Source organism: Centropristis striata, chromosome 8 (assembly GCF_030273125.1).
Source record: "Centropristis striata isolate RG_2023a ecotype Rhode Island chromosome 8, C.striata_1.0, whole genome shotgun sequence".
NCBI classification, from domain to species: Eukaryota; Metazoa; Chordata; class Actinopteri; order Perciformes; family Serranidae; genus Centropristis; species Centropristis striata.
In genome coordinates, this window is record NC_081524.1 from 26,316,716 (window position 1) to 26,335,729 (window position 19,014).

General features: G+C 38.5%; 1 protein-coding gene across 2 annotated transcripts in view; it reads right to left on the bottom strand.

Annotated features, from left to right (window-relative positions):
• Nucleotides 1–253: 253 nt before the first annotated feature.
• The window catches only part of gask1a (golgi associated kinase 1A), a 43,116-nt gene continuing 24,355 nt past the window's right edge, over nt 254–19,014 (bottom strand). The window contains exons 4-6 of one of the 2 annotated variants that reach the window (XM_059338304.1): nt 8,553–8,675; nt 4,185–4,288; nt 254–1,587 (exon numbers count right to left, since the gene is read on the bottom strand). In XM_059338304.1, coding sequence (XP_059194287.1) covers nt 1,383–1,587; nt 4,185–4,288; nt 8,553–8,675 — 432 coding nt within the window. In that variant the 3' untranslated portion in view covers nt 254–1,382. Of the gene's footprint in view, nt 1,588–4,184; nt 4,289–4,325; nt 7,190–8,552; nt 8,676–19,014 lie in introns of those variants that run through there. The other variant, XM_059338305.1, reaches the window with a different exon arrangement.

The following is a 19,014-nucleotide window of genomic DNA, read 5'->3' on the forward strand; positions in this document are numbered from 1 at the left end:
AACCACTATCTACTGACAGTATGAATGCATCATATTCAGTATATTATATGTATATAGTATAATCCAGACGGGGCTTAATGAGCTGCACCAAAATGTGTAGAAGCAGTAGAAGCAGAGAAATGAATGCAATCTAAAACCAGGGGCAGCCAATTCACTTCTGGAAGTTTGACATATGAAAAAAAAGCAGAACATTTAATGTAAAAGAGATCAAATGGGGATAAAGACAGGATCACACATTCAAAGCATTTCTCATCAGAGCCTTTTATTCAGTGATGGAGGGGGCCACAGAAAATGTCATTAATCCATGAAGTTACCACTGGAATTTTAATTCAGGCGTAAAACAGCTTCAAGTGATATCATCTATGCTATTCACAAGACCCAGATACCAAAAGAAGGTTTTGTGACAGTTTAGCTTTAGAAATGTGTCGCTCACATAGAAAAGCCTCAGCTCTATTCCTTCATTAATGACACTTGATTCTCGTCCAATTCTCATTCATTTTCTTTCATCTATTTGCTTCTGTCCACCGCTGTGCTTTTTACTGTGTGCAAAGACAGGCACAAAAACTCTCTCTCTCTCTCTCTCTCTCTCTCTCTCTCTCTCTATATATATATATATATATATATTCAGTCCATTTTCATCAAAAGCTTCCAGGATCCCGTCCAGAAGCTATTTGCTGACAGACATTTTTAATCCCTCGATTAAAAGCAGAAAAGCTTATCTCATAAAAACAGACATCCAAATCAATCACTGGATCTGCTGCTAGCTCTCTGTAAAATATTAAAAGATAGAGCACGCTTCTTTCCACTAAATTGTTTGGATCACCAGTTGGCCGTGAGGAGGAGCGGGGGAATAATTTGTCTTACATTTCCCTTCTGCGAGGGGACATTTGAGGAGATGTTAGAGAGTGCAGATGGAAGACTGAATGAAAAACATGAATATTTCTGGAGTGACAAGCATCCCTTATCAACAGACAAAGCTTTAGGGAAACAATTAGCATCAATTCAGACACTTTGAACATGAGAGTCTGCATGTGTTTTCAGTCTAGTTGGACAAACAAACAATTATTACTTCAATGTTAATGTTTGATTGACATTGTGGTAATATACATCAGCTTCGTAGCTTACTGCACGTCAGTATCACTTTCTATTGAAGCATCCATTGGAGGCATTGTTTGTAATGACTTTATTAATGGTTAATAAATCATCAACTAATGCCTTATCAATCAGTTATGAGCCCTGACAGCTAGGACTGCTGGCTGCTGTTTCTCCTCCTGCAGCACCATACAGGCTTTGTCCCTTTCCCTCTAACTCTAGTCCATCATAACGACTCTTCAACAGACCAACAGAAACCCTTATTGATGCCTTAACTACGATCAGCTCAGTCACAGGTCCCTGTTGAGTTGTAGTTTCCTGTCTCTGAAGTGCTGGAGGAGGACCTTCCCTCTGTGCTCCACAGTGTGGATGAGAGGCCTGAGACCGCTGACCCCGCCCTGGCTGTCCCAGAATTCCCTGTCCGTGTAAAGAGAGTGTAGAAGAAGACTTTCCAGACAACCTGACTGGAGCACAGACACCGCTCTCTCTGGAAACCTGATGACAGAAACAGAATTACATCTCTAGTGTTGTAGCTTCAATACAAACAGGACTTACAAAAAGTGCCTCTTGTAAAAGGAGCTGAAATGTTCTCTGTTCGCCACAATTTACAAGGACTCAATAGAATGGTTTTCCGTTAAACCTTATCACTACTTCCAGCTGCTTTTAACTTGTAATAATACAACTGTTTATTAACGCAGTGTTTTTTAAAAGTGCAAAAGTGCACACTCTGAAGTGATCAAGATGTAATTTGTCCTGAGGGTGGTGCTAGCAGAGAGGCCATGAAATAGTAAGTGTGTGGGTGGTGCTAAAGGGAAGGCCATGAAAAGTATCACCCTCTGTGCAGTAATGTGATGGGTAAATTTAATATTTTTTCAAACTCGACATTAGTTTTTTGAAATACTGTAGTGTTGGACAAGCATAAATATGGACTATGGCTCATAATACTTAAAGGCCAGAAGATCACCAGAAGCATTGGACATAATCCTCTGGGAACAAGGTTTTGGCCCCAGCAGTGAAAGTTATCCTGCCAATAATACTGGAAGTAATGCTATAAGTAATGGAGTAATACTGGCAGTAATTATTTAAGTAATAAAGTAATACGGGCAGTAATGCTAGAAGTAAGAAAGTTATGCTTGAAGTAATGAAGTAATGCTGGCAGTAGGGGTGGGCGATATGGCCCTCAAAGATCATCACGATATTTCACCCCTAAATTCCACTGAATGCGTAACGGCTGTCCGTCGTCCCGCGGCCATCCGTCAGCCCTCACAACACTCGCGCAGAGCTTCTATTTTTGACGGACGACGGAGCGCGGCGCATCATTTCAGCACAGAGCAGATCGTTCGGGGCAGGAAGTCGTGCACAGACACAAAATAATACATCTGGTATATTCTCTAAATAAAATACCTCGATTTCAGGGCGGATCGTATTTTACAACTTGAAGACGTGATGATGGGCGGGGACAGACCTGAAGTCAACAGGTTAGAGGTTTTCACTCGTCTTTTCACCCCACTGACACCACGGATGAGGAGATGTTGATTCTGGAGATCCAAAATCATACAATTATCTATGACCCGTCACATCCTTTATATAAAGACAACCATAAAAAGGAAGTGGCTTGGAAAACCATTGCAGGAGTAATAAATGTTGTTTGAAAGCAAATGATCTGTTCTTGTACATTAAATGACACATTCTCTAGTTATACATGTAGAAAATCCAGTTATATCACTTGATTACGCATGAATTTGCGAGATCTCGTGCGTCCTCGGGACTCCGCTGTCCGCAACAGACGATCCGGTGTGTGTTGATGGACTGCGGAGATACGAAGCCGTTGCGGACGGACCTGTTTCGGAGTCGTATCGCATCCAGTGGAATCCCGGGGTTAGGATATTTTTGCGGTAACGATATTCTCAACAATATTACAAAATGCTGAAAAATACAGAAAATATGATTTTTTAGTCTGAATAAGGAAATAAAAAATGTTCAACAAAATCAATCATAAATCTAAAATGTAGTGCAAAGTGCAAAGCTCAACAGCTGCCAAATACAAAAAAATTACCATCAGGGGCATGCCACCCGGGAGAAAATTTTGTACATTTTTAAGTAATGCATCAATCTCGTCCAGTTTCAGAGCTAAATGTGAGCAAACACCTCACATAACATTTTCCACGGTCAAAAGGGCTTTCCACTAGGACATGGAGCAGACAGACAGTGTTGAGTGTCCCCCTGGAGAATTTATTTTCGTAAAAGTCCAAATTTGGCGGACTCTCACACATTCTAATGCCACTTTTCCGTCATATACACTGATCTTAATCATTGCCTAATTTAATGAAGTATTGTATTGTAATGTTGGCAGTAATTCTATAAGAAATTAAGTAAAGCTAGAAGTAAAAAAATAATGCTAGAAGTAATGACGTAAAGCCAGCAGTAATTCCAGAAGTAATTTTTAACCAAATATGTCCAAAATGTTGTTCTTCTCTTTTCTACTATTGTGTCCACTCTGATTTACATTAAGCTGACTTTCATTTACACAATGCTGGAAGCCTGAAATAACTCCTGCAACCTGGCAATGACAACTCCAGAGAACATGCAGAGAACATTCAGACAAGCAGCTTGTAAATGATCTCATCAATCATTTACAGTAACCATGAATGTAAACAGCATATCAGATCTAAAACACTTGGCTTATAAGTTTATAAAAACACTTGAAATGAATCAACTCTGAAAAGTCTTTTTCTCCATATTTTTCAGATATTTTAGAGCATTTTGTGAAGTGACTTGGTAATCCTAGGTGACAGACAAAGGGGAATTTCTATCAGACAGGATTCATCCAGGATATTGAATAGCAGGCTAACTGAATGCACACTAATTGAATCAGACGTCTTAACAAACCCTTACAAGCTTCCAGAGAACGTTTCTGTGCTGCTGATTTGAAAGCTGTTCACCAGGGAAATGTGCTGTTGGATGCGTTTTTATTTCTTACTGAAACATTTCCTTACATCAGTGTATGTGCCTGGTATGTGGTGTAACAGTGTATCCTGCGAAACATATGTGAGATTTACATCCTCTTGCTTTAAAATAGTGTTTGTACTCACTCATCAATGCCCTCAATCAGCCTGAAGTTCAAGTTGTTGTTGGACTGCTCCGGCCGGCCGGCATTGTCTATGAACACCAATTTTGAGGCCTCTGCCTTCCTCACCTGAACACACAAGCACACACACACACACACACACACACATACACGGTCAGAAGCAAACACAGGTGGCACATGAACAGTTTTCATAAGATTCAAGAGTTTTAATTCTCATTATACAAGATAACGAAATTTCCTTCAGACTCACAGCTTAAAGACATACAATAAGTTAAAAAGACATGTTAGAAGTGTTATAAATGTGGTGTAAGGGTTAGTTTTTGAAGAATTAAGAATCTCTTTCATCATGTTTTTCTGTTACTATCATGGTTGATATGTGAATAAAGTGAACTGAATGAAAATTCACACAATTCAAAAGTTATTGATAGGATACATGAAAGTGAAATATGTACGACGGCCTGCCTGATCATCAACCAGTCTAAAAGAGCGCATGTCACTCCACTGCTCATATCCCTCCACTGACTCACAGTTGCTGCTCACATCCAATTCAAAACAGTAAGTAAAACAGCTTCTGCCTATCTGAACTACTTCAGGTCCACACACCCTCCCACTCACTACCTCTGTAGGTCCCTGGTGATGGAATGACTTGCCAAACTTCATCCGACCATCTGAGTCCCTATAAATCCTCAAGAAGAGATGAAAAACTAGGGCTGGGTATTGTCACTGATTTTTTAAATCTATCCAGTTCCGATTCACAAGATCCTGATTCAATTGGACTTCCGATTTTATCCGATTCAATTTCATATATTTCAGTTACAATACCCATTGTTTTTGCATATGTAAGATATTTTGTATGCTGTCAGTCATTTTAACAGATTAGAATACTGAGTGATCGAGTAGGGGAATCCTGCACAGGCAGAGAGCTGCATTTTCAGGACCCTCATTGTTTCGCAACAGCGCCACACTTGGAGGATCAACAAGTGCATTTCTCCAGAAAATATGGCTGAAATTTGATTCAAAGTGAATTGAGGTTTATTTTTCAACGCAAAAAGAAATTATAGTGTCTTAAATTGTACAGTAAAATGAATGTTAGATATGTGAAAGTAGACCGTTTTGTTAAAAAAAGTAACCTTCTCTTTTAACACAAAAGATACCTATGTCACCTATGTTTGTTTGTTTTTCCAAACAAAGATTATAACTTTTAATTTAAATTTACTCTAAATGTTTTGTTTTTTGTAACAGGTTTACAGGTTTTTTTATTAGGTGAACTGAATCATATTGGTCCGAATATATTTAAGTCCCTTTTTTTATTTTGAAGGGCAAACATCCATCAGTGTGTTGATCAACTGTCTCCAGCTGTTCAAATATATAGTTGAGATCTTGCAAACCAAAGGTCATAGCATATTATTTCATCTTTATTTTACCAGAATATGTTGTATTTATGCTAATAATAAATAATAATAAATGGAACTTCCAACTAACTAATACTAACATAAATAAAATGATACATCACTGCATTTAATCTGTTAATACTTGTAGATATAACCATATATAAAACACAAAGTACCCATATTTATATCCGTATGTTATTATTGTTGTTATTGCTATTATATTATATTATATTATAATATAGTATCGTAGGTGGCGCTGTCGCAAAAGAATTAGGGGCCTGAAACTGCAGCTCTCTGGCTGTGCAGGATTCCCCTATTGGCCCCTATTATATACTGGAGTAAAAGTACCAATACTACACTGCAGAATTACTCCACTACAAGAAGAAGTCCTGTGTTTAAAACTTACTGAAGTAAAAATACAAAAGTATCAGCATCAAAATGTACTTAAAGTATCAAAAGTAAAAGTACTCATCATGCAGAATGGACCTACTCAGAATGTTTTATATATTATAGATATATTGTTGGATCATTATTTTTGATTATTATATTGATTATGTTAATAGCATATAACTATTGTCAAGTTACAGCTTATTGACACTACTTAACATACTTTTATGTGGTTTTATTTATAAACATGCATACACATTAAAAAATAATATATTTGTCATGTTAAATCTTGACCTGAATGTAACTAGTAACTAAAGCTCAGTAAAATGTAGTGGAGTAAAAATTACAATATTTGCCCCTGCATTGTAGTGGAGTAGAAGTATCAAGCTACATATGTCGAAATACTCAAGTAAAGTACAAGTCCGTCCAAATTATACTTAAGTACAGTACATAAGTAAATCTACTTAGTTACGTTCCACCATTGGGTGTGTACATATTAATGACCTATTTTGTAGTCTTATCTTGATCCCACAAGCATAACCTCGTTGTCCAGCTAGCTCCGGCTAACACATTGGTCTACTCTGTGTGCCGAGCACTGTTGGAATACACAGTAGTGATCTTCAGAGCTCCACACTCTAAAGTTACTGTGGGCTCCCTGTCTGAGCAGCTTCAGCAGCGGATAAACAACTCAAACTGAAACAACTGTAAGCTAGTAGCATATAATAGCAAAATGTCATGGCAGTTAACTGTCCAAAGTTATTTTAAAAAGCACAATAATTGTGATACCGTTGATAAACAAGGTGAAAAACGAGGGATTATGCGGTGAAGGGCAAACTTGTTGACATTAAAAAAGTGATGGCAGGGCGTCCCGGTGGCACACCTGGTAGAGCACATTCCACTATCAATAAAAGCCATAAAAATGGGCAAAAAAACAACTTAAAAAAAAGAAAAATGTGCACGGTCAGAAATGGAAATAATAATTAATATCTATATAATTAATATAAATTTTGAATCTAAGAATAGATTTTTTAAACCCACTCCTACTGACAAACCAGCTCTTTACTGAACACATTCACACAACATGGACATGAATAATGGCAATGATAGAAAAGAATAGAAGAATGCACTCTTTGCAGTGCCTCTGTACACGTCCTTAACCTCACGGCACTGACTTGTGTTGTCTTCTGGTTAGATCTTTACTTGTGTTGTATGAAATCTCAGATGTACGTCACTATGGATAAAAGAAATTGATTAATAAAATTGTAACATTGCAAAAATCGTAAAAGTAATTAAAATTTAGTTGCAATTTAGTTAAGTTTTGGAAAAAAACAAACAAATACGTATGCAAAAGTGGAAAAAAATGGTCTCCTTGTTTATGAATTTGTGCACATGAACGATCATAGCATGCATTTATAAAACAGTTGACATTTTAACAGAATATTTAAAGGATGTCTTTTGATATGTTATTCAACAGGGATAGCTGAATGTGGAGCACATCTTTGTGTCTCAGTCCAACATCACAACACACTCATCTGTTACTGTTTACATTTCAAAGTACACTCTCGATGCTTCTGACTAACTGAGCAGAGGATCCACAGCAACCTCCAAGCAGTAACCCACACTGAGTGTCAGCAGCAGGTGAATTCAAGTAATTAAAACATGGACAATCTAATCCGTCACTTCACACCCTGATTGGCCAGCTGTGAGGAGGTGGGACACAAACTGCAGCCAGTTGTTTTGTCTCATAAGCCGATCCAACTTAAATTAACTAGCAAAAAATAATTGAACATTATTAATTATGAGTTTGTGTTAATTAATCATTATTTTGAGAACATGTTTTGTTATTTTTTTCTCTCTCCATCACAGCTGGCAGGCTCTGTAGTTCCATGCAGAGATGTAGTAGAATATAAAAGGAAGACATTTGTGCCGAAAAATAAAATCCATTATTAATGTTATTAGTGACACCTGTGTGCTGTCGTGTGGTTTGCATTACAAAACCATTGAGTATCAGCCTTGTATGCTGTGACAAAGACGACCATCATTTGAAGAGCTTTAAGTAAACTGCTGTGATTCGCAGAAAATGCTTTCTATATTTTCTCCTGTTAGTGAAGAATATAAATCCTACAGTAAGTAACATAACAAGCTCTTCCATAGAACCATCTGCCTGACTGAGAGCTCATTGGCTAGCTACTGTCTGAACACACATCCGCTAACATGTGCTTCTATTATAGCATTTAAATATAGATCCATTATCCTGTGTTGCCATGGAAGAATGGCAGCAACAAAAAACAAACAGGGCAGCTGTGATGGATTTTACTTCCTTCATTCCTCTGAAATGATGAATAAGGATTTGAAAATAACAAAACGAAAAAGAAAAAGAAGAAAAAAAACATTTTATGGTGTATTGCTACCAACAAATCAATTAGAACTAAGAGCAGTCCAAATGTCCTTTGACTGAGAATAACTCATTACTGCAAATAAAGAGAAAACACTCCAAAGGCCTCATGATGTTTTACGACACACAGTCATGTTAATACCGGCACAAAGTTTACTGTCTGTGGAGCAGAAATAGCAGTACTGTTAGTGATACACACCAGGATGTGAACCAGCATCAGGTCCTTGGTGTTGGCACACTTAGCATGTAGCAGGTTCTCCACACACAGTTCTGTTGGATCAGGTGTAAAACCACAGCAGTACCTGTCCAGCCGATCATTGACCTGCACCAAAACACAGAGAACACAAACTCAGGAGCAAATTCACAAAAGGATTGCACGGCTTTTGTGACTGCTAAACATGCAAATAAAGCGAAAATAAGCCGCGTGATTCTCAAAGTACAATATGCATACATTTTGGTTCAAAACCGGCCCCTTTCTATGCAAATGAAACTCATTCTAAAAAAGTCCAATTCACAAACACCAGCGTAAATAGCCACATGCAGTGAAGAGTAGGCCTGTTGCGATAACACATTTTTTTAGGACGATATATTTTCCCAGAAACTATCACGATAAACGATAGTATCGTTGATGGCGTTTTGGCACCATTTTATGCCACTGATATAATGATATTAGAGCATAATAATCCAAGATCATCCTTTTCAGGATTTTGGAATTGTAGTTATTTGGAATTGAATTGTGGAAAAGAAATATTAAAATATCCTAGATAAATTAAATGTAAATAAATAAACTACAATCAAAACAAATAAAATAGACGCTGTTAACAAGAAAAAATGCACTGAGATAAATATTTTTTAATTATTTTATTTTATATTATTAATAACATAGACAGCAGGAATTGCTGCTTGGGAAAAAAAAAATTTTCCCAGCAATTCGGACTGCCTGTCAAACATTTGCAGCAATACTTTAAACACAACACAAAAAAGCACAAAAAGTCTGCGTTACAACTTCAACACGTTTTTAGAGTGGCGTGGCTCCTTTAAGACACAAGGCAGTGTGTGTGTGTGTGTGTGTGTGTGTGTGTGTGTGTGTGCATGTGTGGACGGGCAAGAAAGAACGGGCGATTGATTCTGGTGACAGTAAATTATAAGGAGAAACACATTGAGAAAAAATTGTGAGCTTATATAAACACACATGTGAACGACAATATATCGAGTCCAGAAAAAAACGATTGTGTCCATTTTATATATCGAACGATAAGTCGATATAGTAATTATTGTGACAGGCCTAATTAAGTTCTAGTCTTCAGAGAGCATGTGGTTTCTCAGCACGTTTATAAGGATGAATATAAGATCGACTCAAACTCATGGTGATGAAATCTCTAACTGCTGGGGTCGCCTGTCATGGCTATGACCCCATCCCTTTGACATTGCTTCATGTGTAGATATACAGTCATGTTTGCAGGTGTGTTTATTGCAGGTCTTTGTGTGTATGTGAACGCCAGGGATCAATATGTTTTTCTGTAATACTATTGACAGATAAGGGTGATGTCTGAGTACACATTCTGCACTACTTCAGTGTTTGTATAGTTAGTCTCAATAGGTTAAATTAAGTTAAGTTAAAAGAAAGGTACAATATGTAACACCTTATTTGTATTGTTTTATTGCTATGATGATAATTTGAGCCAATTTGGTCGTCATCACACTATAAAATGGGAGTTCATCAGCACCTTTCATGCTACAGGTATGGGCAAGTAGGGGCCTACTGTACCTTCTAGTAGGTAGTAAGCAGGTTGTTATCAGCTCATTCGATGGGCTGCTATATTAACATGCATTGTTGGCAGCGCCCTCTAGTGGCTGTAGTAATTATGGCCATTGCCAAGGCGGAAGTGATGTCACAGAGTTTAAAAGCAAAGGGGGAAGTAAGGGAAGGGAGGAGAGATGGATGGCAAAACAAACATAGGCCTTTTACCCAGAAGGCTGGAGCTCTGTGTGATGTAACTATGTCTCTTCCAGTATTAATGTTGTCCTCATAACTACTTAACTTTACCTGGAACCTTTTAGTCCTAACCATAGAGAAGTATTCTTGTAGCCTAAAGTGAATGAAGCTGCAACCCTTTTCAGTGTCTAAACCTAACAAAAGTGAAAAGTAAAGAGACAGTGAGTGTCCTTTGAATGGACTGATAACAATCTACTGGACCCATTAAAGGCGGAGTAGGCCCATACTTGCCAATATTAATGGAAGGATAACTGCTGATAAAATCCTTTTCGATAGTGTGATGACGTCCAGGCCAGGTGATTATTTATATACATTAGAGTGTGTTAATATACAGATACCGCAAAGGTCAATTCCTTGTATGTTTCAGCTCTTCAAGTTCTTCAAGCTGCGCCTGAGTCTAACTGATCTGAGAACAACAATATCGCTTCAACAAAATCTGACAGGGAAACAAACATGAGCAGCTTTAAGCTTCACTTTATTTGTGTGTCTTAACTTGATATTGTATGTGTTACCAAGTTAATATTTTAGTGTCTTATCAAATGTTATGTTTTTGTGTTTTTGTTTTCTAAATGCTGCACGACTTGTTTAGTTGGTGAAGATATTTCTTCATTTGTGTTTTGTGTATTTGAATAAAGTGGGTCCCCAGAGAAACACTGCATTAAAAGATGCTGGTATTTAAAAAAAATAAATAAAAAATCAAACTTACTCATAGTAGAGCCTTTAGCCGTAGTAGAGTTTTTTGACCTTTGAATCACGGAGGAAGACATTGTTTTTCAACTGCCAAGCTAACAATAGTTCTAAGTAGTGCTTTCTCAGTTATATAAGTGTCTGATATATTTATATTGGTTATGTTTTCTTAAAGGTATCTTGTGTAAACCTTCCAATCTTGTTTTCAAGTGTTTCTTTTTTTACTTATCATGGCCTCTAGTAGTTATAGTATATGGGTAAACCTTTAGGGTCTCAGAGTGAGTCTCTAAAAATAGTTAAATATGCAAGGTTGTAAATTTATCAAATTCAAGATTGCCTAATAAAACAGGGTCTGTTCTCCACTTATAACATTTCTGAGAATGCTTTAGGCAGCACTGTCATGGAAATGGGGTCAGGCATTACGCAGGTTAGACATTCACAGCTACTTGCTTTTATAAGATCAATGATCCTTCTTAAGGTTTAGGGTGAAATTAAAATCATCCCTATAGTTATTTTCCTTTCTCCTTCACTTACTTTTTTTTAGAATACAGACTGAAAGAAGTTATTGTCTGGATAAATTGGGGCTTAGACACTGACACACCCTGATGAGATGTGCCCTCAGGTCGCTGCAGGCTCTGGCTGTTTCTGAGGGTTGTGTTTGCTCTCTCTCTCTGTACATGTAGTGTGTGCATTTTGTGTGCATCACTGTACTTGTACAAGTCTGTGTGAGTAATACAACCCCGCTGCCCTCTGGCCAGTGCTGTGTGCAAGTGTCTGCGTGTGTATTTTGCCATGCAGTAATGCTGCTCCTCCACTGTTTCTTTTCACTTGTGTGCTGCTTTTAGGAGACTTCTCACCCTGCTGCCACATTTCCATCCCACACTGAATACTGAATACTGATTTTAGTCCAGCAGCCCTGTGGAGGCTGAGCCAACATTGACTTGCATTGCCACTGAACAGCAGCAGGCCTCAGGGAAAGGCAAGATGTGGTGCTGTGCTGTGGTCAGAGTCAACACAATATTAAAGTGTATATGAGGAGGCTGAAGTGTCTATATTCAGCTCAGTGTGATCTGATGTTCAGTGTAACAGCTGACAGTATTTCACCTGATCTGCTTCAGTGTTGGCAAAGGTACTGGCAATATGTAATTAGTTATAGCCACTTCTCTCAAAAGTAATTAAATGACCAATAACTGCATGCAAAACTATTTAGTTAGTTTAGGGAAAGAGGCTTTTCTAACTTCCATCCGTGTTTCCACCCTGCTTATAAACTGTATATTGAGCCTGTAACAGAAGATGTTCATCCTCAGCTGTGGATAGTGGCTTATAGTCTGTCTGGAGTTAAGTCTTTAACTGGCAGCAAAGTATTTTTTGCACTTTCAAACTGTGCTTTGTAGTTACAGTATAGACAAGGTCAAAACCTAGTATATGGCTGACCGCCTTTAGTTAGTATGTTCTTGTCCCTTTAATACAAAAAAGTAGTAATACGCTAATAATAAACCCCTCATCTGTCACTAGCGCGCCATAGACAGCTGTTTAAATCACACATATCTCACCGTATATGTGTTTTAAACACATTAACTACATCCACGTTGATTGATCAACACTCCTAATCTGTTTGTGTTGCTGTTTCACTACATGCAGATTGCCCTCACTCGCTAAAGTGGCCGGATAATATAAATGAATAAATCAATCAATCAATGCATACAAACATTGTTGATTTTTTAGCATCAAACAAGTCCACTCAGCTTCAGCAGCTGCTGCTGACAGACATCGACGAGCTGCTCCCACAGTGAGTGATGCGGAGCCTCGATTCATCATTAAACATTTAAAAACCCATATGCAGGGGGATATTTGTGTGATTTAAACAGCTGTCTATGCGGATTTCATTCACTCAACTTGACAGAAGACTGATCAGTGTGGACTGCACGATACAACATATACGCTCCCCTCATGTCTCCCTGACAACATGTTTAAAATCAGCCGAACACTGCGTAGAAGTAGTCCACTCAGTCAGTCAGTCAGTCAGTCAGGCACACACAGACCCATGTGTAGGGCCGACCTCCGGCGGTCAGCCAAAAATATTACTAGAATATACTACTATAAAAAATAATAAATGATAAAGGGACAATATTCATTATGCAGTTATGTCAAACATTTATGAAAAAAATATGTCACCAGAGTAACACAAGTAGAACTAGACCTAAGTGACTGGGTGAGATTGTGTGTGTGTGTGCAGACATTAGGGTTTACTGATGTTGCCTTGTTTTTGACCATCTTACCAATTTTCTTGCACTGTACCTTCTCATGGCTTTTTGAGAATCTGAGAATCAATATCCCTTCAGGTTCTGAAAAATAATGTTTAATGGCAAAGATATTTTTCTTTTAGATGACATCAATCTTGAGCCTGTTCGGTACAAAGTAGGGGTGCACAATATTAAACCATATATGACACACAGTAAATAGCAGTAAAAACTGGAAATCAAAGACTACTCACTGTATAACTAATTAATTCCTATTGAGGTAAATATGTATCAGATTTGAAGTAAACACATTTAATTTAAATTTAATTTGGTTTGTATGTTTTGCCTTGTTAAACTGCTGCAGCAGACCAGGGTCCAACGACTGTTCATTTCTTCATTTTCAGGCTGGTTCTGTGCAATTCAAGCTCGTCATGGTTAAAACATTGTGCCTGGGGCTTGTGTACCAGTGGTACTCATTACCTGCAGAGGTTGCAAGAAGATTTATATTTTTTTCCTGACCACATGAGTGAAAAACCTCAGCACATTATCAACTAGCATGTTATGCTAGCAACTTAAGGCATACTGAATGTATACACACGCATCTTTTGCTTTTAAATGATTGTAACAATTAATAAAATAAAGGATCCCTACAGAAATACCCCTTTTTGTTAAAATAATTAAATCCTGTACAATGGCTGGTGTGGCACACAAACACAATGGTGTTTGAACTTCCAGATGTATGCTGATTGACAATAATTGAACTGGAACTTTACATTAACATCTCAATATTAATGTAGACTTAAGTGAGACAAAATGCCAACATTCCCAAGATACTCAGCTATTTACAGGAAAGGTATTGCAGTCAGAGAGTGTATCTGTTACAATGCAAAGGAAAGTGACACAGCCTTTTGGCTTCACTAGGTCTTGAATGATACATTTGTCCAATCCAATCCCTCTAAGTCTCAAGTGGTCAGAGGAACGATGTGAGTCTCCTGGAGAAAACTGTACAATCAGTGATTTAAAAATTTACTGTGTTTTACCGGGTTGTTCATTCCCTTTCAATTAAAAATTATAAAGTGCTGCTGGGGTCTTACAAAACCTCATCAACCAAATGACCCTGCTGTGCTGAAGAGAACCACAAAGGTACAGGGGAATGGGTCTTCTGGACTGTTCTGCAGGTTATTTTTAATGTGACGATTGTCCCAAGCGTGTGTGTGTGTGTGTGTGTGTGTGTGTGTGTGCATGCGCAGTTCTGCACCCCCGCCTGTCCCTGTGTATGAGATATCTCCAAAGTGCTGACTCGTGATAATAAGAGCATGATGTTGAGTTAAACTTGCAGACATTGGTGGGTGAGTACTCAGATAATTCTCTAAAGCAAATGATTTGAGTAATCCGGGAGTGTTGAGTTATAGTTTTTCAAATAACACACTTTCTGCCCATTTTGGGAAATACACTTATTTCCTTTCTTGCTGAGTTAGATGAAAAGATCAACCCCACTCTCATGTCGATTGCTCGATTGTGTTGATTCTTATGTACAACATCAGAAGGTTTCGACCCTACCTGACAGAGCATGCAAACCAACTCCTCGTGCAGGCCCTCGGGATATCATGCATTGACTACTGAAACTCCCTACTGGCAGGTCTCCCTGCACGCACCTTAAGCCTCTGCAGATGATCCAGGGGGAGTGTCTGGTCATCAGCCAGCCCAAAAGAGAACATGTCACTTCATTATTCATATCTCTTCAATGGCTCCCAGTTGCTGCATGCATCAAACTCAAAACAAGTAAAACAGCTCCTGAACTCCCTATTAATAATTATTATAAATAATTACTAATTATAATAAAATTATGACTTGATTTACTGTTTATTCTGTAAAACAGAGGAAAATATAGCCATTTCACCTAAATTAGTCTCATAAAGTTACTAAACTATCAATTTGGAACTCTAATAATTATAATCAAATTACCATATTCATATTTAGTAATAGTTCAATGATTTTGGAATTATTTTCATAGGAGAGAGGTTGGCATATCACTCGATATATACAACATTAAATGGAAGCATGTGTATTCATAAAAAGGAAAATCTAGTATAGAGTATAGAGCTCTACACAGTCTAATCTAAGAAAATCATTTACAGTGTAAAGGTGCGAGAGAAAGACTGTGTGTGTGTGTGTGTGTGTGTGTGTGTGTGTGTTTCAGTCAAGATGGCTGTTTGGTTATGTCAGAGCAGCGCATGGCTTTGGAGAAAGAGTCGTAAAACCATAAAGATGGTGTGGGGGAAGATGGCCTTTTTCCTGCCTTGGAGGACAAAAGAACATGTGCAGACTTTGAATTCTTCTACAAAGCTTTATGTCTGTTAAAAAGCAAATTTAAAGTACACTGGGTGTGAATTAGTGTGCCAGAGCAAGGGGGTCCTGGTCTCTGGGGGATCCAGACCTGTGTGCCCTTAAGGGTCATTAATGACAAGCATTGTGGAGAGTAAAGTTTTCTGGCTGTTTCCTTGCCAGAAAACAAAGGGGACCCCAGACGTCATTTAATGAAAAATGCTGCTGCATTTTTAATTCAAGTCAGTTAAATCCACAAATGAACAATAATCCACCTGTGGCATATCTGCTAGTCCCAACAAGGTCCTCACACCCTCCCGCTCACTATGCTCTTCCAATGAAAGGTCTGGCTCTTCAGCCACTACAGGGCCCTATGTCACCAGCTAGACTCTCCTCGACTGTAGTTCCCTGGTGGAGGAACGATTTACCAAACTCCATCTGACCTGCTGAGGCCCTCCCAATCTTTAAGAAGAGACTAAAGACCCCCTCTTTACTGAACACATTCACACATAATGACAACTTGTTTGAAATCACGTAACCCCATGACACTGACTCATGAGTTGTCTTCTGGTTAGATCTTTGCTTGTGTTGTATGAACTTTGGATAAAAGCATCTGATGAATGAAATTGTTAATATGAAGCTACAGCCAGCAGCTAGTTAGCTTAGAATGGAACCTGGGGGAACATCTTCACCGCCTCTGTCCAAAGGTTGGACCTCATTAATTGAAGCTAAGCCGTCCAACATAACCCACCAATCAATTCACATTTTGGTTTTTGATTGGATTAATCACTGTTCTTCTACCATATGACTGTACATTCCTGTTCCCAAGATGATAAGGCCTTTGGTTTAAATGACCCGAGGATTTTTGATTAAACTTTCTTCCTTCTCCAGTGGAAAGGATCTCTGAAAAACAAAATGATCTTTATGTTTACACTTACAGTAGATATGATGAGTTTGAGCATGATCACCTTCAAACTGATTAAAGACTGCAATCTGAGCCCATCACAAACATGTTGAGTGCTGGTCGATTTTCCCTCAGAGCTGCAGCAGGAATTGAAGCAGTGTACCTTTCATTTTGAAACCTGCACTAAAATTGTCACCCTATCCTTAGTTCCCCTATCCTCCCCAGGGTGTCCTCCACTTCCACTGTGTGTGTGTGTGTGTGTGTGTGTGTGTGTGTGAGTGTGTTGGTGTGTCCTTCACGCTGCTCTTCCTGTGCCTTTGGTGTTTGGTTCCCTGCTATCAGAGCCCAGGGAGGTGTTAAGGGAGCAGGTAGGAACAAGTGTTCAGAGCTCGCTCATCGGCTCTCAGCAGATCAATAGGAGGCTATTAGAGCTTGGCCCTGTTACAGGGATTGACTTCTGGCAGCGAGGGGGAGGGAGCTGCCTTCTGGGTTATTCATATGCAACCCCACACACACTGTAGATGGGTGTTAGATACACATTCCATCTCAATGTGTGGACTGAACAAAGAAGGACAAACTACTGCAGGTTGTAAAGTCAGTGAGAGAGAGCAGCCTCTGCTGTGTAAGAGCAAACTCAACACTGAGGAGGTGAAATGCTCAACAATACTGAGCATGGCAAATGCTGCATTTTAACACGTTCTCACTTCCAACTGGTTAAATCACTTCCTGCACAGGGGACTGCTTTGGCATATATGTTGGACAGGGTAGTTTGATGGAATTCACACAAAATGATGTATTTAGTTTCAGAAAAAAAAGATTGTGGTTTCATTATAAATACATATGTATATGTGAAGGTTCAACCTAACCATCCACCCTCACCTCCTCCCTCCATGGACTCACACTCTTTATATTGCATCACCTCAATTCCTCAGGCAGTACTGCACGTCCAAAAAGGACGTTAACATGCGTTACAGGGTTCCTGACCAAGCATCAATATGTGGCGAGTAAGGAGTAGTGCTCATATACAACAGCAGCATTAAATACAGTTCAAGTTGCGTGTATCCTGAGTCCTACTCTCCTTTGTACCGTATGGATTCAGGCGACAACAACAGAGCAGCATATTCATTGATTGGCATTTATGACAATGTCAAAAGGAAAGTGGTCACGCTACAGTGCTAGGGAGTCTTTTGAATTTAGCTGCAAGGAAGGCTGACCACTGATTTTATAGAGACAAAGTCCCTGCACTTTAGGAGGACCCCCATGGGACCTTACTTCTGATAAAATATGTACTACAGGTAATGAGGAGAGAACATGTTCTGATCCCGTTTGAACTGTACCTTAAATTATGATGTTTATCAATTTAAAAGCTAATTTTACATTTTGTTGTAAAACTGTAGAAGTATCAGACTATGAAAATATGTAATTGAAAGACTACAACCAACTGATGTCACAACTTTCTCTCTCACTGAAACTTTGATGTGTGTGTGTGTGTGTGTGTGTGTGTGTGTGTGTGCGTGTGTGTGTGTGTGCTAAGCTAGCAAGCAATAAACATTAAGGGGATATACATTGCACAAGATGAGTTATGCAGTTTACTGAGCGGTTTCATACTAAACTCAATGTTATTACAACAAGCCTACAAAAAACTGCAACTTTCTTGACTTTCTTGACTCCGCTGGTGCTATCTTAAGAATGGACTGGACCATTTCATATTCCAAAATGTACTTCTTCTGTATTTTTTTTTCACCGGGCTACTTTTTAAAAATTATTTATGAAATCGCATCTATTTTAAAGAAACTAGTATAACACAAAGTACTAGGCGGTCCTTCTGATTCAGCACTGGATGCCATTGTTTTATATTCTTGTTCTTGAAGTCCCTCGCTCCTCCCTCTGATGACATCTCAAATTTCATGAAAGATTTGTATCGATGATTGGTTGGGATCAATGACACCTGTTTGTTGGCCGAGTCACCCTATAAGACATTTAAGTGTCCCAGCATAAAAGAGCCATAGGGCAGCTTGAGGGTTTCATAGGTATCCTCATTGAAATTTATTTTCAAGCAATAGCTTTAATGTAACTGACATAAACACGGTCCCAGGTAATGTAGCGATACTACACTATAGGTTTATGTTATAACCAACAGTTTTAATTAATTCAACTTTGTATCTGAGAAATATTTTAACCTTTATTTGGGCATGGCAGAAAACTTTAAATACTTCAATACTCAGGCCTTGCAGTTCAGTGGCATCTACTGTAATCATTTGGCTTACAAACAGTACTTTTGGCTTTATATCAAAGAAGCAGCATTCATCTGGGCTCTATAGCCCAGATGAATAACATCAGGGCTATAGAGCTGTATTGTTGTCATACATCATTTAAAGTATTCACTATAAAAATGTGTTGTCATTGTATAATGTATGTATTATTTAATCAAATATGTAGGCTGTTAATCAATCAGGCAGAACTCAAACAGCCTTTCCTCTGGATAATCACAGCAATATCTCCAGTGGTA